The 22,985-nt window shown below is 40.1% G+C and overlaps 1 protein-coding gene across 2 annotated transcripts in view; it reads right to left on the reverse strand.

The window, feature by feature from the left end:
* Positions 1-758: 758 nt before the first annotated feature.
* uhrf1bp1 (UHRF1 binding protein 1) overlaps positions 759-22,985 on the reverse strand; it is a 38,318-nt gene continuing 16,091 nt past the window's right edge. Inside the window, exons 1-21 of one of the 2 annotated variants that reach the window (XM_042408233.1) lie at positions 20,091-20,296; positions 17,280-17,442; positions 14,338-14,376; positions 14,004-14,095; positions 13,720-13,909; positions 13,209-13,349; positions 12,918-13,088; positions 12,143-12,323; positions 11,852-11,938; positions 9,975-10,139; positions 9,125-9,270; positions 7,531-7,672; positions 7,145-7,338; positions 5,794-7,022; positions 5,374-5,558; positions 5,149-5,288; positions 4,841-4,991; positions 3,462-3,727; positions 3,045-3,153; positions 2,792-2,883; positions 759-1,675 (exon numbers count right to left, since the gene is read on the reverse strand). In XM_042408233.1, the coding sequence (XP_042264167.1) occupies positions 1,559-1,675; positions 2,792-2,883; positions 3,045-3,153; positions 3,462-3,727; positions 4,841-4,991; positions 5,149-5,288; positions 5,374-5,558; positions 5,794-7,022; positions 7,145-7,338; positions 7,531-7,672; positions 9,125-9,270; positions 9,975-10,139; positions 11,852-11,938; positions 12,143-12,323; positions 12,918-13,088; positions 13,209-13,349; positions 13,720-13,909; positions 14,004-14,095; positions 14,338-14,376; positions 17,280-17,442; positions 20,091-20,134 (4,044 nt within the window). In that variant the 5' untranslated portion in view covers positions 20,135-20,296 and the 3' untranslated portion in view covers positions 759-1,558. Of the gene's footprint in view, positions 1,676-2,791; positions 2,884-3,044; positions 3,154-3,461; positions 3,728-4,840; positions 4,992-5,148; positions 5,289-5,373; positions 5,559-5,793; positions 7,023-7,144; positions 7,339-7,530; positions 7,673-9,124; positions 9,271-9,974; positions 10,140-11,851; positions 11,939-12,142; positions 12,324-12,917; positions 13,089-13,208; positions 13,350-13,719; positions 13,910-14,003; positions 14,096-14,337; positions 14,377-17,279; positions 17,443-20,090; positions 20,297-22,985 lie in introns of those variants that run through there. The other variant, XM_042408234.1, reaches the window with a different exon arrangement.

Here is a 22,985-nt window from a genome sequence, read left to right on the forward strand (position 1 = left end):
AAAAAGAAAGTGACAAAAAATTTAGATTGGCAACTGGCCTGATAGATAAAACCTGCAGCAGATCAGGATTGAATATACTGAAAAATATAGGGTTGTTTTTTTTTTCGTAGTGAATTTGGTAATTGACATGACACACTGTGTGCACATGCATTGTCAGTACCACAACTTTTTAAAATGTCATTTGTCTTTGATTGATATGGCTTCAGTACACTGTATAGTAACTCAGGCCTAACAAAAAAAAAACATGTTTTGACAAATGCAAATAAATAAAACATCAAGAATGAACTTTATGATGTCTGAGTACAGAGGTAATAATAATAACACTACTCTGAGTTGTTTCCTGGCAAGCTACAAAACAAAGTTTTAAGGAGATCAAGTATTACAACTCTGGCAGCAGCTATAATCTCAAACCTCTTTAGACCAGAGAGTTAAGAGTAAAAACACTAACCCAATTACAACACTGAAGCTACAGTGCGACCTGCTCTCCAGTCGGAGCCGCCGGGAGAGGTCGAAAGGCGTGTCGTCTTGAATGGACATTCAACCGCAGAGCGCATTGTTTCACAGTACAAAAGAATCATGATTAACATTTCACAACTCAAAGAATAATTAAATACTGGGGAATGATTCAACCCGCTTTTTGAGAATGGTGAGAACTTGCTAAGAGTGTGTAACCGTTCCGACCCTGGTGATGAAGCAACCGAGGTGGACGTTGAGAGGCATCCGTCTCTCTATAAAAGCAGTATAGCTCTGCTTTAAAAAAAAAAAAAAAAAAGTGCATTGTTTTCCCTACATTTCACAACACATATTAACAAGTAACAGCTGATAATAGTTGTATAATACTTTTAAATGAAAAGAAACACATGGATCAATTGTATTTTACACCTAACAGAGGTAATCTACATTACTAAGTCTATTTAGCTTTATGACTGTCTATTTGTAAATGTGCTAAGTGTAAATTAGCACTCTTCACAAAGCATGCTTGACAGGAAGTTGGGTTTTGTTTTGTTTTTTTTGTTTGCATTTTTTACGAGCAACTGATGGACTAGCAGCTGTCTGGCAGTGTCAGTGCATGTGAAAAGGAGGTTTTGGCATGTGCTCAACGTGACATTTCTGTAACACAAACAATTAACTGGAGAGAATTAAAGCTTAATGATATTTACCCTTGCATGCTTTGTGACAAACACTGAAACCACACAATGACTTTACCATACACACTGATTTGGATGAGAAATAACATGAATAATTTGTGTTTAGTACAGTAGTGAAGGATATCTAGACTGCCAGATAAAAGTAGTACCAGTAATGTACCTATAAGTTAGTTTATCAGGTTCCCCTTTTAGTAATTGTTGTAGGGGCTCTTTTGTAATCTAATCAACAGTTATAGCAAGTAGGAAGTGATCCAAAGCCACAACTTGGATTCATCTTCTTTTCCAAACATGTCCGATGTCCGGACATGTTTTGAATGAGTCTTGCTGGTTGGTGACATTCAGCCTGACACATCCCGTCGCTGTTCCTCAGCAGGAGGAGTGAGAGGTTCAGAGGTCAAAGACAGAATGGCTCAGAGAGTAAACGTGGGGTCATACTTCCTGACCTCCAGAAGGAGGCGATCTCTGTCACTGAGGGCGTGGGTGAGGGCGACCTGGGCATCAGAGAGCTTGGACTCCAGGGTTTGTCTCTGTAAAACGGCAAGATTATTGGAGTGGTTAGTTCCAGCTACAGCTAATGCTGCATGCTTTGGCTAGGTGCTACACATCAAGTGCGTGGGTATCAGATTCTGACTGACGGCAACAGGCGTGATTACAAAACCATTATACAATCCTGTTTACTTAAACAAATCTCTGCCTTGTCTATCTTAGAGCTGACAAGTAGCAGGATACCAGTATTACACCTGTGTTCAAGACTGACTGATTAATTCAGCTCGGTTTTTAATCTTCACCCCAGCAATAAAAATATAAGAAAACAAAAGACAAAAGCCCTGTTATAGTATTATAATACAGAGCTATACATAGCCTCATGGTTAATATATTATTTTGATGGCTACTAAATTTGTTTGCAAGCATTATCTTGATTTAACACTTGACTGATGACAAACTAACTGATGATGACTAACAAACTAAACAAAGAGGTCCTTCTGTTTTGTGGATCCCCAACAGACAAAGCCATAGCTCTACCGCCGAGTTCCTCAGTAGTTTGGAGGATGTGAAAGGTTTTCAACCTGAAACTATGACTAACTTTCAATTTTGGGGGAAATTTGGATGAGTAAACAGTCTACAAGATAATAATCACTGACTACATTACTTACACAATCATGGGTTTTTTTTGGTGTGACTGAAAGAAAATGGTCATAGATGCACAATTTGATAAATAAAATGAGATGAACTGAACACACTCCATAATATTTCATCATCAACATTGTTTTAAGGGGCCTAATTTCTTTGTTTCCATTTTTTATGTCAATGTTCTGTAATGTTTACAGTACCAGTAAAAAGTCTGGAGACACTTTCCCATTCACTTGAATGACAAAGTGTGTCCAAACTTTTGACTGGTACTGTATATAAAAAACGTTCAAGTGAAATGTGTCTGGAAATGATTGAACTGTAACACCACTGAATTTTTCCAACCAAACCAGGCAAAAAAAGAAAAAACATTCTTCAAAACATCCCAAAAAGCCAAATATAGAACTCATAACTTCAGTGTTTCTAAAATCCTAGAAATAGGCTGCAGACACATTTATATCCTTCAGCTTAAGTATATGGTTGGTAAGTATATGGTTGTACTAGGTCTGTCCTACCTCTCTCTGCTGTTGAACAGAGCAGGAACTGTGTGGGTTGTCTGGTTCAGCCACAGGAACACCTGCTGAGGCTTTAGGGTCTGTACCTTCAGCTGCAATCAGAAATGAAAGAGTGAAGATCACTTTCTGTTCATCTTTCTGTAAAGTTGTGACAGTTCATGCTGTAAGCTTGAGGATTTGTGGTTTCACAGTTTATGAACCTGCTGGTTGACTGTACACACAATACTTCTTTTTTTTTTTTTTTCACGCCCACCTTTGAGCCTCATGATGCCATCGTCACTGCGCTCGAGAAGCAGCTGGTCTACAACGAATGTGGATGGGACAGGTTGAGGAGCTGTGGGGTAGATTTTGGGGCTATCATCCTAAAAAAAAACACAAGAAGGGATGATGATAATTAACCACATACCTCAACACTGGCTACCCAGATTACAGTCTGTCCAAGAGTCAAGGTCTACAATATTTCAATTTGGTGCATTTTCCTCAAAAGTCAGAAAGTGTGGGGAAAAGAAGCTTACATCCAATCTATGTGTAAAGTTTTTATTCTAAAATCATGATCATGTAAAATGCATTTTCTAACATCTTATAATGAGCAAATTCAAAGTGTGTTGATACCAAATGTAGACCTTTACTTCATATTGTTCCAGTCATCCAGACAGTATCATCAACCCACCTTCATAGTGATAGTGACGTTGCTCATGTGTAACTTCATTGGCTGACCATCGACACTGAATTCATCTTCCAGAAAAGGCCCAATGTTTGCTACCGTGGAGGCTAACAGCTCTGCCTGGCAGTCTTGTACTCTCATATCCAGGAAGCCCAAAGACTCAGCCATAGCAGAGTGTCGGGCTGCAGATGGACCCATTTCTGCTCGCATGCGCATTGCCGGAGAGCCCCTGCTACCCTGCCTGTCCTGCTTCTGGACCGGCCCACCTGGAGCTGCAAAAACAAAGGAGAAGGTACATTTGTAAGTCATGTGGGCACTTTACACTGCAAATGATCCCTGCATGCTTTTCATTCTATGATTAAATGAGACTCTTTTTTTCTGTGGATGGCAATGTCGCCCGGTCGGTTCACCACTTTAGTCCTCAGCAACTATTTTTACTAGTTTTCACTTATCCTGTGAAATATCTCAACATCTTCTTGATGAATTGGCACAACATTTGGGACAGACATGCATGTCTTCAAGAAGATGAATCCTAATGACTTTGTTGATCCCCTGACTTTTCTTCTCACGTCACCATGAGGTTCACATTTTTGGTTTTAAGGGAAATGTCTCAACTGCTGCAAGAATTGGCATTAAATTTGGTACAGATATTCATGTCCCCCTCAGGGGGTACATTGTAATAACTTTGGTGATCCTTTCACTTTTCATCTTAGCATTATTGTCAGCTTAAAATTTAATTTCATATTTAGCTCAAAGCACCGCTGTGAAAGTCCAGCCTCACAGAGCTGCTAACATGACTACAGACTCTTAGTTGTCTTATATATATTAAGTTATTCACTCAGGTTAATGGGACACTGTAATAAGTATACATGTAGTTATTTTATTCATGTTTCAGGGCATTTTACATATACAACATAAGAGATAATGCATAAAGTGCTTATCCTATTGTTGTCACTACACTGTCCAACTCTCTGCACCATCAGTGCGGCTAATCCTCAAAGCATGTGATGATTTGTTTTCTTTTGACTGCTGAGATTAACATCAGTCAATATTTTATGATGACATCTGGGCTATTTCTTGCTTGTATTTTAAGATTGTACAGAGATCATTATGTTAACACATGGGTAAACTTAACTGAACTTCAAGATGACTATGGAGACCATTAGACCAGAATTTATTAACATTTCTTTTGCCCTTTTTCTTAAGCCTATCCACAACACAAACTAATCTAAATATAGGCTTTTCTATAATATCATTAGCAAACCGACAATAAAATAACAGTGCTTCACATGAGCTGTGGCACTGATGGGTAGATGTCTGAAATTATTTTTCCAAGAGTTAAGTGATAGGAAAATGTTCAGCGTGGCAACAATAATCTAGGTTACCTTGTATGAGACCAGCCAGCAGGTCAGACACCCTGACATTGCCCATTTGTACAGGGCTCAGATTCTGGGCTTCTACAGCCACAATTTGGTCTTCTCCCTTTACTTCCACGGTACAGGCTGTTCCCCTCACCATCAGTAACAATACTGAGGACTGTAACAACAGCACAACACAAGATAATCACAATAAACAGCAGATCACATTCAAACCACTGTACATTTATATTTGAAATGAAGGTTTACATTTATCGTTAGAATTATTGAGGACAAGATTTTAATTAGACAAAAGTTACTCGAGCATATTAACCCACCACATCCTGAGACACGTCCTCGGTACTTTGGGACAGGGAGCTGCTGAGGTCAGCTGATGAACCTCCGTCTGTCCCTGGGGCTGGGCTGCCTCGGCTGCCCGCAAGATTGCTGTTGAGACGCATGGACTCCATACCTGACTCTGGAAACAAGATACCGAATTACAGCAGATGTCACCTTTGTTATTCAGAGAAATTACTTTGGAAACTTGGAAGTATTTTAAGCACCTGAATCCATGATAACAACAAAATTGTCGCTGGCATCACTGTCCACTGAGAGATTTTCATCAGGCAGGCTGCCATCTAAGATAGCACTGTCAAAGGAATGCTGGGAAGGTGATTGCTTCATGGACTGGTGCCGCAGGCTGGCAGCCAGAGAGGGGGAGAACTCTTCTGAACGTTGGACCTGTTCCCTATGAATGCACACACACACATACACACACACACAAACAGAGCTGTTAAGGGACAGCCAGTAAAAGCATGTGGTGCACAGCATGTTGCCAACAGCCCAGCAGGAGAGCACTAGCAGAGCTGGAGTTGGTCCCTAAGCGCTGCCCAATGCTCCTATTGTGTGTATAAGATGGGTCAAATGCAGAGGATCAATTTCCCCACGGGGATCAATAAAGTACTTCTTCTTCTAATACTTACTTTGCCTGTGCACTGAACAATTTGCTCATCCCTGAGCCACGACTCAGCATGCTGAAGGCGTCTTTTGTTATTGAAAACGCCCCTTTGGTCAAGTCCAATGAGGCACTAATGGCGTCTTTGGTCACATCCTTGGTGACGTTAATGGCGCTCGACAGCTCTCCCTCCAGGCTGAAGTTGGATGGTTCACGGGAGAGGGCTGGGGAGTGACCAGGTGAAAGCTGAGGTGAGAGGACAGGGGTGTCCTCCTGTGCCTTCAGACCATCCCCCTCCAACCCCTCCTCCACAGCCTCACATGCCTCCTCCACTACCCCATCTTGTTCATCTTGATCAAACGCAGTGACAACTGTATTGATGGAGGAGATGCCGTTTTCTAACCCGCTGTCCTCCATATCTGCAGTGTGATGAGTGGGGGAGATGTCAGAGTCTGTTATGCTGGGGCTGTCTGTCTCTGGGGTGTGGGGGACCTCTTCCTCTGGCTCTGTGCAGACTGGGGGCAACAGGAGACCCAGTTCCATTGAGTCCACCAGAAGGGCAAGACAAACTGTGGCAGGTTTTGCCTTCTGGCCATGAGCCTCCTTAACATCTCGTACATCCCGGCCCAACTCTGCCCCCAACCGAGCCAGGGCATCCTTCATCCTCAGCAGGGCAACATACTGGTAGTGGTTGAGCCACATCTTCACTGGGGTGATGGCGTGGGCCAGGAAGTGGACAGAGGCAAGCGTAGTGTCTTCTTGCTGAGGCTCCTGCTGTGAAGAGGGCTGGTGGGCTCTGCTGGGGTCAGAGGGGGAAGACAATGAACCACATTTAAAGGCCGAGGGCTGGCACAGCCACACAGACATGGCAAAGGGCTCAACAAAAGGTTGGGTTCTGCCTTTAGGGAGTCGCCGAGCTCCATCAAAACCTAGGGTCACACGGGACAGGCTGAGAGACCAGACGTCCTGGGACCGTAGGCGCTTTCTGTCCAGAGGTTGAGGCTCCGTCTCTTGAGCGTACTGGAGGAAGGTGGAGGGAATCGGGCAGAAGGCACTCTGGTCTCTGGGGTATGGGCAAGGTGGTGTGGGCTGGAAGAATGAGCAGCTGGTAAACTTGTCATAGGTACTGTTGAGGTCAGCTCTGGAGCCATGAGGGCAGTGACGTGTGTTGCTGAGAACCATCTGGGGTACAGTAACAGAGAGGGACTGTGGACGCTCCGGATGGTCCAATATGGAAGAATCCAAGGGAATTATAAGCTATAGAAAGTAATAAAAAACAGAAATTTTCATCATTTTGTATAGATTGCAACATGCTGATGAGAGAGTGAATGGGCTACACAAATACACCATTAACATGTAAAAAAAAGTTGTGTATTCACCTTGAGCTGAGCTGCATCCATACGAATGTCTACGTGCTCTTCAGCCTTGCTGCTGTCTTGCAAATGGTAGAAAGCTTTGACCTGGTCCAGAGTGTGCAGAAGACCCCTGGAGAACAGATTGATCCATAACACACTGGCTGGGTCCACACAAAGCTGTAGGCCGTTTACCTGGGCATACAGGTTTGAGGTGGGCACTGGAAGAAGAAAAAAAGGCAAGAGACGCTGATACAAGAAATTACAGGCTGGTTTATAATAACAATGTATAACAATTATGTATGAGGCTGCTAGTAAGTTAGGTTTAAATTTAACAAGACCGTTATACAAACCTTAAAGCACAATATATGAGTACACCTGATATACAGTAGTTAAATACAGTTGCATGATACCTGATAAACTGGGGTTGTCAGGAAAGTAGTATTCAGTAAACTGCAGATGAACTGCTGGTACGTTGTCTGGCAAACGCAGAACTTTACGGTTACAGGACAACAAAGACTGGGTCTTCTTGTTTTGACGGCCCCTTGTAGACACCTGAATGTGGAAGTGAGGAGGTTAGGACAATGATGGAAATATAATTCAGTGTGTCATATGAGACACTACATAAAGCAAAATAAATGGACACAATTACTCAACAAAAGTTGAGTGTGCTGTCTGAGTCATCATCAACATCAAGACTTCCTGCCACAAAACGAAGGGGGAGACCCAGGAATGAACATAATTTCCAATGGGTGTCTCTTGTTCTTTTGAAAGAGGAACTACAAGTATCTTACACTTAAAATAACACTGAAAAGGTTCTTCATTTGTTTAGGATGAAAAGTGTGACATGTCCAAAGTGAAAATGTAGAAACAGAGACAGCGTGGTTAGAAATAGCAGGGGGTTCTCAGTCTAAGATGAAAGGCATAATAAGTTATTTCACTGACTTCAGGAATCATTTTGCTTAAACATACAAAAAGTAAAACCAACTTTTACTTTCTACAGAACAAGTCTGTGGTTTTGAGCACAGCGATTATGACAGAAGTATATTGTATATCCTCTTTTGCTACAGTTAGCCTGGAGGGCAGTTTGATGCCAAACAATTTACACGTCATCACATCAGTATATCGACCAGCCATCTGATATGAAATATATCAGATGGCTGGTCTGAAAGAGACTTTTGTTCCTTCTGTAAAGCCTGTCAAGCGGATGCCTCCAAGGCTGCTAATCTGACACGCCTTTTTCCTGTTTGAGCTAACTGCAAGTGTTTTTGAAAAAGAGCAAATAATTTACATGATTTTTAACTCTTTAGGTATACTATACCACTCACTCTCTTCATTCATTCTCTAGCTCACTCAATTACCGCTGCTCTCTCTCTCTCACTCACTCAGGAGGAGGGGCCAACTTTGACTGCTCTGTGTTTACAAACACCAACTGACAAATCCTGCATAGTATACCTTTAAAAATAACTGTGTTTGTCACTTAGGGTCCATCTTGATAATAATGCCTGTGGTCAGTAACGTTGTGACTAAGTCATGATTTCCATCTTTTTGAATGAAGACTCATCTGTACCTATATTTAGTGTAAAAAGTATTTTTAGGCACACTGTTGTCACAGAAAACCTTTAATCAACAAAAAGTACCAACTTTTCTTTACACAAGCACTCTTCAGTGTCTATAATTGTCTTTGCCACTGTAACAACTGCAAACAGTCACGTCGTGCATGCAGTCCACATTAGGGAGCTGGTGGTAACATCTAGGAATATCATTTTTTGTGTCATTTCTTTAAGAGATTATAGAACAGGAGTTGTCCTCTATATTAAAATAATCTCTGTTAACTACGGTGATTATAAAATAGTACAAAACTTGCAATGTTTTGTCAGTGCCAAAATTGTAGACTTCCTGCCTGACTGCTTCCACTGAGGAACAGAAGTCCCTCCCTCCATTTATTGAAGACTTCAGGCTTCTGTTAGAGCAGGTAAATCAAATCAGTTGATGATTAAAGCTTGCCTGGTGAATGTCCACGTCATCCATCCTGACCACCACGCAGCTCGATCGCAGCCTCTTCAGTGACGACCCTGAAGGAGCTGTCAAAGAGTTCCTGCTGGATGTTTGCTCTTTGTCAGAGGTGCTTGACTTGGGACTAGACTGTCCATCTAAAGCATTAACAAGGGAGAGGAAACCATTTGTAAAAGATAAAATTACATTCTTCTGCATGAGCGAGTCTGCTACATTGTTAGATCATGACACTGATGTTTTACAGATTAGGATTTGTGTCTTTCTTATCATAAAAATGTTACTGTTCCTGAGTCATATGTTGATTCGTATGGTGGATGGTGTCATAGCTTTCAAGTTTCATGACTGTGTAACAGATATAGTAAATAAGGTAAACATGTATATATGATTTATTTCAGTTTTTTTTAATTGTGTCGTTCATTGCATCTTAGTTGTTTTGCTGACTTCTGAGTATCTCTATATAATCTCACAACAACTCTGGTCCACTTGCTAGCTTTTTCTGGAGCTTTAATTTATATCACATCAGCAGATGGGGTTTGCTCAGTTGACATTGAGATAGACCTGTTGACATGTAGGCTCTTTAAGCACTTTTCTTCATTCATGTTGGCTCAAAAGTTAACTATAGATCCATCTCATTGACAATTAATCCGAGCTGACACGGTTGAAAGCTACGGATAAAGCTAGTAAGTTGACCATGCGTTGCAATTGTTGTCGCAAACTACTATTTCCAATTTTAAGATTGAATTTTTTTGCTTTACCGCATCTATCATCTTTGTTTAAAAATCTGGAAAGAAAAAAAAATCTTACAACAAGACAGAACTTAACATTAATTCTGCATTCATACCTTGAACTGTCTTTGCAGGGCAGTCCTTGTTTGGCCCCTCAGTATGTGGCCCAGGGAACCCAGAAGCCTCTGCTCTCCTCTGGTACTCCTGCAGCAGTTTTCCAGCCCACTGGGCCTGAGCCTCCATGGCTCCACTGTGGCGTTCCCAGTGTCGACATCCATCAGCTGTATAAGAGCAGTATAAAAAAGCACTTACAATCTAGCAATCATTGTCTGTGTCTGTCTCTCCCTCCACCCTGAAGCGCTGTGCTGACCAGCTGTCTCCGGTGTTCACAGACATTTTTAACACCTCACTGGAGACATGCCACGTACCACCCTGCTTCAAGACATCCATCATCATCCCCGTCCCCCCAAAAAAACTTGTATTTCCTGCGGCAGCTGAAGTTCAACTTGCCAAAGTCAATGATGGTGCACTTCTACACCTCCATCACTAAGTCCATCCTCTCCTCCTCCATCACCATCTGGTACGCTGCTGCGACTGTCAAGGACAAAAGCAGACTGCAGCGCATCATCCACTGTGCTGATTGGCTGCAATCTGCTGTCCCTCCTGGACCTGCACGCCTCCAGGACACCGAGGCGAGCAGGAAAGATCATGGCTGACCCCTCCCACCCCGGACATGAACTTTTTGAAATGCTCCCCTCAAGCAAGAGGCTGAGGTCTGTGAAGACCAAAACCTCACTCCCCACTGACACGAACTCTACCCCCCCCCCCCCCCCCACTGTATCCCCCCACGGTGATCTACAGTCGTACATGGCATGTACCGACTTGTATTACTATTATTATAAATAATGTATCCTGTACAATAATCTCAATCTCTTCTATTTAATATTTAAAATTGGATCTGTAGCTGCTCCTCTCACCAGAATATATTTTATACTTTCCATTTTTCTTCTTCTTAAGATTTCTTAATTTTGTGTGTATTTTTGACAGCTACACACCACAAAAACACCCAAATTCCTTGTATGTAATCTGATTCTAACTGTAGGCTTAAAAGTAATTTAAAAATTGAAATTAGGGATAAAAGAAAAGAAAAACAAACAAACAAAAAAGGTAAATACAACATAGAACAAAGATTGCCTCTAATAAAATCCAAAAAGGTCAGGTGACAAAATTAAAACTGCAAGGCTAAAAACTCTAAATGCATACTGAGTAAGTGAGATATTTCTGTAAATTTGTAAGGTCTTTCGTTTGTTCTTACGGTGCATCATGTGGAAATTGATGGCAAATTAATTAGGATGAAACAAAGCAGTCGTGTGCACATCCACAAATCCTCAGTGGGGTGGGGTGCTGGATACAAAAACAAATTAACTAGATACGAGGAGTAGGAGGAAGACCTGCAGTTGGTCAAAATGTTGCAAATAAAGAAAAGGGAGCTCTGATTCAATGTGCGGGTACTATACTATTGTATCTAGTTACAATAATTAGGATGCAACCTCTTGAATTCATTTAAAGTCTTTTACACACTAAAATGTGGCAAAGCTACAGAGTTTGAATACCTCAAAGCCAGTATTCATACATTTGTGCATACACTGTGTGGTTGTATATAAATACTGTGTAAATATGAACATGTTTCACTTCTTGATCAACCATAAAACCTAAATAAAAGCTTTCTTTTTCCAGGCCTTGTTTTGTTGACTATAATCAGCTCCAGGGGCGACTCTGCTCTTCTACATTCTGCACTTCAGGAATTCCACAAAGAATAATGGCACTGGGCACGCTCTCCCAGGCCATTAGTCTGCTTGAATAGTAATCCTCCTAACAGTTAGTCCTGAATGAATGCGGTGGTTTCAGTGGGTGCAGTGCAGAGCCTCGGGGGTTAACTGAAGTTTAAATATGGTGAGAGAGACAGAGAGAGAGAGCCATACATCACACTCACCAGGTCTGTGGACGGGATAGTAGTCAAAACCCAGCTTCCTGAAGGTCAGCTGCATGGCACCCTGCAAGCCCGGTGGAGGAGGCTCATCTATACGATATCACATGATAAATATTAAAAAAACAGCTTCACAGTAATTATCCTTAAAATGCTTCACAACGGATCACTTTGAGCACACAATCTTGGCTTTTTGCTGAAGTTAAAGCAGAATAAATACACTCAAGTTACAAGACAATAAAAAACTACAAGCTGATCATTTTTAAGCACACGGTGAGTACAGTTAATCCAACTAACCGTCATCCATTGAAGAGCTGTCGTTGCATACGTGTAAGTCTAAGCGGGATATGAAGGTGTGGTAAGAAGATTCCTTTACGTCGAAGAGATCAAAGTATTGACTCATGTTGCTGGGGGTGCCAGTAGGAGCGGGTGGGGGCTCTGTCCAAAGGTTCTGGAGGCCAGGAGATGGAGGGGCGGTCTAAAATACAGAAGAGGAAAAAGTTCAACAAAAAAAGGAAAAAAAAATCTTGCAACATAAATGATACAAAAACAAGCTTGACCTGTAATATATGTGAAACATATCCAGAAATAGTCCTGTAGCAACTTATTTTGAATTTATGACACAACACTAACTGCTGTGTGTTGTCATAATGAAACTGCAAACCAGATGAACAACAGACACACAAAAAGCCTCTGAGGTTTATTAGTCAGAGTTTTCAGTTTGTTGTTTTAAATATTTACTTTGTCTCATGTTGGACCTTTTGACGTATCAAGTAGGAAAAGATCAGCTATAAATGATAAAACGGATGGTGGCTGAATGCCATTTGCATACTTCAGTTTCAGCGTCCTGTTATCGTGCAAGCTGGCTCACTTTCATGGCTCACTGGACACTTGAATATATCGATGATATTGTTTATGTTATTAGCAACATGACTTCAGATGAATTAAGCTCAGATGATGTTGATTTTTAATTGAATGTATGGAGTCTGTAGTTACAACATTTAAAGTATGTTTTTCTTTACATTGGGTTTTATTTAAAACATCAGTAAACAGGAAGTAGGTATTGAAGGACCTGCAAGGATTCAGCAGCCATGCTCTTCCTCTGCTGAGCAGACTTCTCCATGGCCTCGCTGAGAGATTTGGCGTAATGGATGATGGCTTTGAGCTGAGAGTCCGTCAGTACCCACAACAGGTCGTCCAGAATGAAAAGCAGCTTGGATGCCAGCACATTACAGTCCTTTATCTAGATAGAACAATGAAGAATTAAAGACTTGTGACAAATCATTTGCAATTTAGATGAGTTCAAGTTTCTGACCAATTCCATGACAGAACAGTAAATGAATGGCAGAAAAAAAAGTCTTACTCTGCGTTTTAGGGCGATGCGAATGCGTCCCTGGTTAGTGATGAGACGTAACGGGGTGCTACCGAGGTCTTGGTCGTCACTCTCGATGGCGTCTGCTTCGATTCGTAGACTCTGCCAGTTAATTTCTTTGAATGTCAACACCTGAGAGAGAGAATAAATACACTGTATCATCCGGTTATGATAAAACACCAACGAAAACACTATTAGACAAACAAGCACACCATGTTCCTACACTTGGAATCGATGGAGAATGATTGGTGTGGCATAGCCAATGACCCACAAAGAACAAAAAAAGCAACAGTCACATTTCCCTTTAAACGGACATCAAGATCTAATTTTGAAAGGTTGTTCATCTCAATATAGAACCCCTGCAGCTAATACGGACCACAATTGGCTTGATTAAATGATTTATTGCAGGCGTAATGAGCACACACTGTTTCTGTTGCCCGGCGTCACATAGGACTTCCAGACAGAACAGTGTTAAAGCTGGATGGGCAGAGGAAAACGGTACCTCTCCTCTCTTTGGGTCGGTAACACGAGTGTAGCGGAGGTCACTGCGCTGCCATTTGGGGTTGAGGCTGTTGCCTTGTAGCTGCCAGAGCTCGAAGGAGGCGTGGAAGGCACGAGACTGCACCTTGATGGTGATGGAGTTGATCTTAACAGACATGCCCTCCACCACTTTCTCAGCAAAGCCGTACTCACTATAAATGATAAATGTAAATGTGAGTGAAGGCACCGTCTACAAATCAGATATTATGGCTAAACAGGTTATACACAGGATGTACGCAGGCTTACCTCTGGCCTGCTGTAATAGCTATAGGAGAGGGGCCGTTCGGTGGACGTGGCTCCTCACATGTCCTCATCTCCACCTCTACCTTATCCAGGAACTGCACAAAAGAGGAAAAAGTACTATTCAATTGAGTAGTAGCCTAACATTTACTAATGATAACAGCACAGAGAACATAACCTATGGAGCAGCATCACAAAAGAGTATAATAACAATACAGAGTCTGCTAGAAAAAACGCCAAAGTTTAAGGCTATTTATGGATTACAACATGAATGGAGGAGCTTAATCTTGCTGCATTGTGCAAGAACTCTTGAGTAAGACAGAAATAACAACGTCCTTACCAGGCAGATGGGGCTTGTTTTCAACTTTGTCCATTGTATCTGAAAAGACAGGACAGCGAGGTCAACAGAGTCAGTCGCAAACACTTGCCACAGCACTCTGCACTGTTTATCATTCACTGGACACAAGGGCACAGTGACCGTCAAGCTCCCACAACATGACACAAGAGCTACAACAACAACTGACAAGCTGTAGGAATATTTGGAGTCACACTGCAACTTCTGCTTAATAAATTTAGTATCAACCACTGATTACCACTATTACTACTATTACAAAGTTATTACACAATGTACTCAATTAACTCAAACAACACGGTATGAATTCATGATTAGATGATAAGGAAGAAGTGGAAATAAGAGGACATACAAATACTAGGGCTGCAACTGGTGATTATTTTGATTATTGATGAATCTGACAATAATTGTCCCGATTTTTGTCTATACAATGTCAGAAAACAGAGAAAAATGCCTGTTATAATAATTTTGAAGAACACATGGTGACATCTTTGTCTGTTTTGTCTGATCAACAGTCCAAAATCAAAAGATAATCAGTTTAAAAGCTTAAAATCCTCACATTTGAGAAGCTGCAACCAGTAAATGTTTGTAATTTTTGCTTTAAAAAATGACTAAAACGATTATTCGACTATTAAAATAGTCACAGATTAATTTTCAGTCGATTGACTATTAAAGTAAATTGACTTATCACTGCAGCTCCACAAATGACCATTATATTTGAAATCCTAAAGGGTTAACAAGTACTAAAAAAAGGCTAAAAGTCACAACAAAAGATTGCATAGCAACACATTTTCACAAGTGACTTAAATAACATCAGTAGTTTCACCAGTCTGGTCTCCTCTGGTGGTTCTAGAAGTGAAAACCACAAAAACCTTCACCCTTGACTTGGGGACATGAGTAAGACATCATCTGAGGAACTCTGAGGACACACACTGACTAGTCAGATCTAAACATAGCTTAAAGTGATCCATAAAAACTTCTAATTCATTCCAAACCTCACATCTATCTAGTTAAGTAAGGGTTTCGTGGCACCGCTCAAAAGTCTGCTGAATTCTGCATAAACCCAAGGCGTGTAAATGACGTTTTTACCAATTAAAGCACAGAGCATTACAGCTGTCTACAGATGTGATATGTCGATTCTTGGAATGCATGGATGGATGGTTTTCAGATGACAGGAATGCTTTGATGGTAAAGATGTTCCAACCAAAGCTAAAACGAATGAGGCTGCATCACTGTTTTAACACACTTATCTTAGCTGAGAACACTGTTGTAAAGATCACAAAGTGTTTGACCACATTTTGGGCTAATTAACCACTTTTGCTAGTAATTCCTGCATTTACATTTGCAGGACTGATGACAGGAATTTCCGTTTTTATCTGCATTCAGCCTCAGGCGGTCATTGAGCCATCCAGCTGTGTCTTAAAGCGGTGATGTAAGCAGTTGGCTTCCTGTGGGTTGTAAGATAGGAGGGGTTGTGTGTTATCTGCATAGTAATGAGAACTGAACATGTGTTTGTCATGTTGATCGATGCCCGGCAACAGTAAAATATAAAAGGAGAATCTCACACTGCCCCACAGGGACTTGCAGAACTATCCTAAAGCAGGAGAGCTATAGTCACTGACTAACACTGGAGGTTAAAGTCTAAAGACAAGATGCAGATGACACAGAGCAGTTTAAAACAATCCCTGAAACTGACATTTATAGAGTTTCAAATGCAACACTGATATCAAGAACAACCAAAACTAATGAATAATCCAGCATCAGCAGCATCAAGTAGATCCTTATTCACTTTCAGAGGAGCATTTTCACTACTGTTGTGACACCAAACTTTTTAAAAACATCATTATTATCATAATAGAAATCATCTGATAAATAGCTACTATCTCTGAGAGCATGGCAACGACGGGGGAGTTTTGTGTACACTAACGTACCGCAACAGTCTGAGATATCTGGCTCTGAGTATTTTGGCTTTTTAAAAGAGAGATTAGCCATTTAAGACGTTTTAAATGATTTTCTAAAGCAGGAAGAAAATACGATAAAACAAAATGCTACACAATTTCTGCCCTTAATATGTCAGACTGAATTACAGTTGCAACTAAAGATTATTTTCATTGTCGATTGATCTAAATCGAAATAAATCGCCAAAGATGCATCTTAAAATATCTTGTTTTGTCCCGAGCAACAGCCCACAACCCAAAGATCTGGTTTACTATCATAGAGAACTAAAGAAGAAATTAATCAATTATCAAAATAGTTGCTTGGTTGATCGACTAACCGATTAATCGACTAATTATTGCAGCTCTGGACTGGACTCTCACAGGGGAAATGTGTATAAAATCACACACCTAACATCTAGAAAATTACTGGTGCAGGTATAAAAATATTGTTTCTTGGGTTTAGATATTTTAGTCAGTGTTAGCGTCATACAGTACGGCTGCAAACATGATGCATGCATTACATATATACTATATATGTAATACAGTTGCTAATATTGAATCATGATTTTTTAAAACTGTTTTAAACATGTATTATTATTATTATTGGGATTGTTTGGGAACACAAACACGCCATCCAGAAAGCTCAATGTTCACCTGCCAGTATATCTCAGGATCACTTTAGCCTCTGGCCTTTTGTGTCCCTCTGGATCATGGTTTGCCTCTATTATCAACAACCAGTGCTGTCTGAAGGCTCATAACGTTCTCAGCAGCGCCTCTAGCAAAGCTTATCTCTGTGGGACCACAACTGCTCATTTCCTCTGTGACGCTTATGCACTCTGAATATCAGAAGCAAGCTTTTTGGCATAAATAAACAGAACACTTTTGTTCAGTTTCACAATGGCATACAGGAGAATTTCCAAGATTTTCTGTTCCTCTGACAACCTCACCTGCCAGACCAGCTACACAATCAGGTTTGACTAGTCTAAAACATACCCTGATGGCAGCTTTGTTGCAGTAAACCCGAGTGACAGCCAGCCAGGTAGGCAGATCAAGCATGTTCTGCAGAACCTCCTCATCGAGCTCAAGGTTGGACAGCTGCCCCTCCCCCTTCAACGTACTCAGATTGATCTTGTCCGGGGACAGATTCTTTGTGAACCTAAACAAAAAGAGAATCAGAGAAAATGTTATAATAAAATGTTTTACAGTGGGAAAAAGCCAAACCAAGAAAAGGCTGTTTCAAATAACCTGACATATACGTCAGTGATGATCTAGGAGACAGAAAGACACAAAATTGAATTATGCAGCTTGGCCAAGATGTTTTTAAAGTGGTACAACTGAATGAGTCATCCTGAGAAACCAAAGCAGCCTGCTTTCTATATGCACACAGTAGTACTCCTCATCTAGGTTAACATATACGATGATGCTAATGTAGACAGCTGCAGCAGCCAGGAATAAGCTTCAACCACACACACGGGGTGAATATAGCAGCAATCGGTGCAAATCAATTAGTTTAAGTATTTTAATTTCACATACACCACATGACTGAACACTGTTCTGACAAGTCTCTGTGACATTTCAGACATTAACCGAGACACATGGCACAAAAAGCAGCAGACTAAATGTCAAGCAAAAGGGCTACAGAGTGTGACTCACAATTTAATTAATGATTTGAATTAAACTAATGAGACGACATGTGAATGTGGACCTATTTGTCAAAACTTTTAACATTGTTAGGGCTAATGCCATGCTGTTCCTGATAAAACCTGATAAGCCAGTCAAAGTTTAACTTTCCCTTTTGTACGGAACAACAAAATAACGGCTCCACACTTCTGCTATTGTGGACACAATAGCTTTGCTCTCCTAATGTGAATATTTCATGCCGACTTCTACAATCTTCAAGGACTTTTAATGATTTGCACTTGAGCTGCAGGGCTATTTCACAAATTAGCTTTGACTCAGCTATACAACACTGTGTATTGTATTACAATTGCTTTTTGGACAAGAAGATAAGACTGTAGGGAAGTGATTTACTGGCATTCATGATTAAGACCTACATTAGAGCAAAAGCAGTGGTAAGACTATTCCAAAAAATTAGCAACTTAGGCTAATTGCTCAGATTAGCATGGTTTAAAGACTGCAGAAATTCCAGAGCTTATCAAAGGCAAGAAAGAGGTCATTGTGCAAAGTTGGCCAAAAGCACAAACCGTTTGGTTTCACAAATAAAAAATAACCAAAACATTTTGGACAAACGAATGAGTCTTGAAATGTTCAATGAAATCCAACTATCCTTTAGTGACTGAATAATTAATTGAATATAATCTTAGTTATATGCTTGGTTTGTATGTTTACAGCAGTGGTTGTTAACTTTAACATAAAGATTCCTGCTATTAACGGGGATGCATTGCAGGTAGGCCTGATGATTTCATTTTGTCATCATCTTACCTGTCTTAAAATGACCATACTGTTATATGAATACTGCTACACTGAGTCAGCCACTAATACAGAAACAAAAAAATAGGAAACAATGACAGAATAAACTCAAGATGGTTTAAAGTGATTATTCCTGACGGCAGGATGTAAGATAACTGAAGAGATGTTTGGACTATAAAGCCCAAACTATGGTCCACGACATTTACATGCTTGAATATCTACCTTCCAAGTATGTGTCCACTGTGTCTTATCTGGTGTAAATAATTGTTTTAATTATTCAGGGACAGAGAACAACGGTGAGGTGGAAAATTTAAGTCAGTCTAATAGAAAGCCTCTGACGTAGCAAACACCTACTGACCAGACTCATTATCAACTTTACCCCAAACAGCTGTGGACCATTTGAACACATTACAACAGTGCACTACCACCCAAATGAATTTCTTAACAACTGTCAGCAGTGCCAAACCCTGAGCAACACAACATATAATATGCATTGCCACAATAAAATACACACAAAAAAAAGAATTACATATAGCCTAAAGGAAGTAAAACCAGGAGTAGAGACGGCTGCAGAGCTCTAGAGAGGATACTGAAAGTGACTGCAACACAATATTTGTCAGAGTATGGATTTTTTTTTTTTTTTGTTCAGACTGTGATTGCATTAAGACTGTAAGAACATTAGTAACTTTGCTCAGCAATCCTCAGCTGACAACAGTCATTCATGTACAGTCAGCCAAACTGAATAAACTCAATCTTCCCCAGAGTTTGAGCTAATGACAGAAAAGCCCTTTAGAAGCCAGATTACTTGAATTTACGTCGGAGACCATCCCTGCTTTAAGAGGACACGTCTGTTAAAGCTCAAATACTCCCTTTCTCTATATAGAAAATTGCTTTTCTTTCTCCTTCCTTGAGGCGATGCCATTATTTTTAAGCTGGACTGGGTATAAATTCAATGGTTTGGGTTATGAGTTATAGGCAGAGCTCTTTCAAAAGTGGTGAGGGGGTGTTTTAGGCCCTGCGAATCTAATATAACGGCATATTAAGGCAGTTTACAGCCTATGACGCTGTTAAGAAAACACATGTATACACTTGTGAGAGGTGGTGTAGATAACGTTTATCAGTCTGGTTCAGGTTGAGGTGATTTGCTGCGTTCACTGTCCCTTTATTGTCCCGTAATATTATTCTCATGTGGCTGCTCCGACCGACATGTAGCGTGAAGCTAAATGGTAACCAGTGTGGAAATAAATGTGCCTACGTGTAAGATGCCAAATAACGTTACTAGCTTACTAAGGTTGACAGTGTTGCTGTCAGGAGCGTTAAAGCAACCATCCAGCTGGGCTAACCGGCTAACACAAAGCCAAAGATGACACTTACCTTGACAAATGTTTCAGAATTTGCTTCTTAATAATTCCGGCCATTTCTGCTAGCGTCTGTGTCGAACAATGTCGGCCGTTTTTTTTCTGTTTTCATAAACCTATACTAGCTTGCAGGTACCTCTATATTGTACACAGCTATAGCCGTGTGCATCTTGTTAGCCGCTGCTTGCACAGTACAGCCGAGCTATCTCGCTAAACGCCGGACAGCAGCAGCTGACCCCCACCCCCCCCCTCCCCATCACATACACACACTACCCCGCCAACACAACACAGCAGCTCCAACGACACAACACCGACATCTGCTGGACATTCAAGGGTAGAAACAGGAGGGAGGGATGTAGACAATCCCACCAATCACGATGAAATGACGCTTATAGGACAGGTGCACAATTTCTCAAGTCAGTTCTAAAGCTACAGTCAGGTGCCCAAATGAACATTGACACGTTTTTCTTGCTTCAATCATTCCTCTTAGTTCATGCTGGTCATTCAGATATCCCTTCATAATGCACTTTTGATGCAAGTGATGAGGGACAAAATTCACATGCCTTCTTCTGTGCAAAAAATGTATTTAAAAGTTATTAAAAGTTATTAGTAGTGTTTTTGTGATGTCCTCTTTTTGTTACGATCCTTCCATTGCAGCTCAATAGAAAAACAGTGTCTGTAGAGACACAAAGAGGGAATTATTTACTAAAAAGACTGTAACTGTGGAAGATATCCACTTTATTTGAATAACTCAGACAGCTGAAGCCTCATATTAACTTCAGATAAACCTTTTAATACATTTTGCTCAAAGGGAGAACTGTGCATTTTGTCCCCTACTCACATTGTGTTTGGAAGGGATCTTCTAATGGACAGTATGAGCAGGAGGAACTATTGCAGCAAGCAAAATCTGTTTTAATGTTCATATGGACACCTGACTATTGTTTTAAGACAGACTTGAAAAATTGCAAACCTATCCTTTAAAGTCTCCTTCCACACAAAAATGTGTTTTGCTTATTGTTACTTCAGTTTTGATGTTTGACTGCACTGTGCACCAGAAGGCTGTTTTCACATTCATCTCCCGAAGGAGGAAAGTTTCTCCATGTTTACAGTAAATCTGAGTTTAAAGGCAGTGTGAGCAAGATTTTTGACATAATAAATAGTTTGAAAGCCAATCGTGGTCCAATATGCAAGTTACACAAGTGTGATGAGTAAACAGACAATGGACTTTTCAGTGAAGTATGATAAATCTTGACATTTGTATATTCATAGATTCTGGATTTTCCGGTAAGGTATAAGCAGTAGATGTCATTTTAAGAACGTCTAACTAGGTAATTGAACTTTTCTTGTAGAAAAATCCATATCAGACCCAAATTATTATTCAAAACATTTTCATATGTATTAAAACATGTGTGAAGGGGATCTTTAAAGGCTCGGCACTGGTTACTGCAAAGTGAAGGTTACATGTTAGTAACTTTATTTGATCAGGGAGTTTCTATAGTCAAGTAGTCTGAGTAATATCTGTAAATATGTTCTTTGTACAGTTAATTCTACTTTTGTGTCAAAGAACAATAGGCCTGTTGAAATTCCTTTGGTTACTCATTTCCGAGACAAACATGAGAACAAAAAGAGTCGGACTTAACACAACTAGCACACAAGAAACAATGACCACAGTTCAACAAAGAGAAGTCAAACAAATAACAATCAAGTGACAAAAAAGTTATGAAAGACATCAGGTACATCTTTAAAGTTTTTCCTCTTGTTCCTACAGTTAGATGTTTAAACTTCACTCTGCAGAATGATGTATGTGTACTGTTTTCACATTCACCTGCTGAAAGTGGCAAGTTTCTCTGTGCTCACTGAAAATCTAATTTTATGGGGTGAGCCTATGAGTATGATTTGTGACATAACAAATAGTTTGGAAGCCAATTCTGGTCCAATGTTCAACTTACACAAGTGTGATGTGAAAACTTCAAGCCTCCTGTGCACAAACACTGAGAATGGACTTTACAGTGAAGTAGGAGACATGTTGTGTCCAGCAGATAAACTTTTGAAACTAAAATGTTTGCATATTCATAGAATCTGGATTTTTTTTTAATGAGGGAGAAGGATTAGATGCCATTTTAAAGATTTTTACATTGTAATTATACTTTTTATGTAGAAAAAAATTGATCAGACACACATTATTGTTCCAAGCTCAATATTTTGTCTTTAGGGGATCTTTAACATCTCCAAATAGAATAAAGAAACAGACTGGCAACAACATTTCTCATCTCATGCATTCACTGCTGACAAATGCAGCACTCAGATTTTTTTTTCAATTAAAATTATAATAAACTAACATTAAAGTTATCCATCATACACAAAATAAAACACAGGAATCAAATAGCTATTTGATATTGACACAAATAAAATAATAATCAAATGTACATGTACATTGCATGTACAAATACAACATTACTAATGAAACAACCCTGAACTTTGCTAGAACAAATATGTTGTTGAATTAGTTTAGTCTGAAAGGTAATTACATATTATTACGATTATTATTAAACTACAGAAAATGTTTCTGATTTCTTTGTTTTTATTGCATTGTTGTCTACTGATTGGTTAGTTTTTTCTGTTCGTTTTGTGTGCTTGTTGTTGTCATTTTTGTTGTTGTATTTTCCTAGTTAATTATCTTAGGTTTTTTTTTGTTTTTATCCTTAAAGGACCAGCGTGTAGGATTTAGTAGCATCTAGCGGTGAAGTTGCAGATTGCAACCAACTGAATACCCCTCCCCTTCCAAACATGTAGGAGAACTTAAGGTTGCCGCAAAACTTGCAAAAACGTGAATGGCCCTCTCCAGAACCAGTGTTTAGTTTGTTCATTCTGGGCTACTGTAGAAACATGGCAGTGCAACATGGCAGGCTCC

The sequence above is a fragment of the Thunnus maccoyii genome, chromosome 4 (assembly GCF_910596095.1).
Source record: "Thunnus maccoyii chromosome 4, fThuMac1.1, whole genome shotgun sequence".
Classification (NCBI taxonomy): Eukaryota; Metazoa; Chordata; class Actinopteri; order Scombriformes; family Scombridae; genus Thunnus; species Thunnus maccoyii.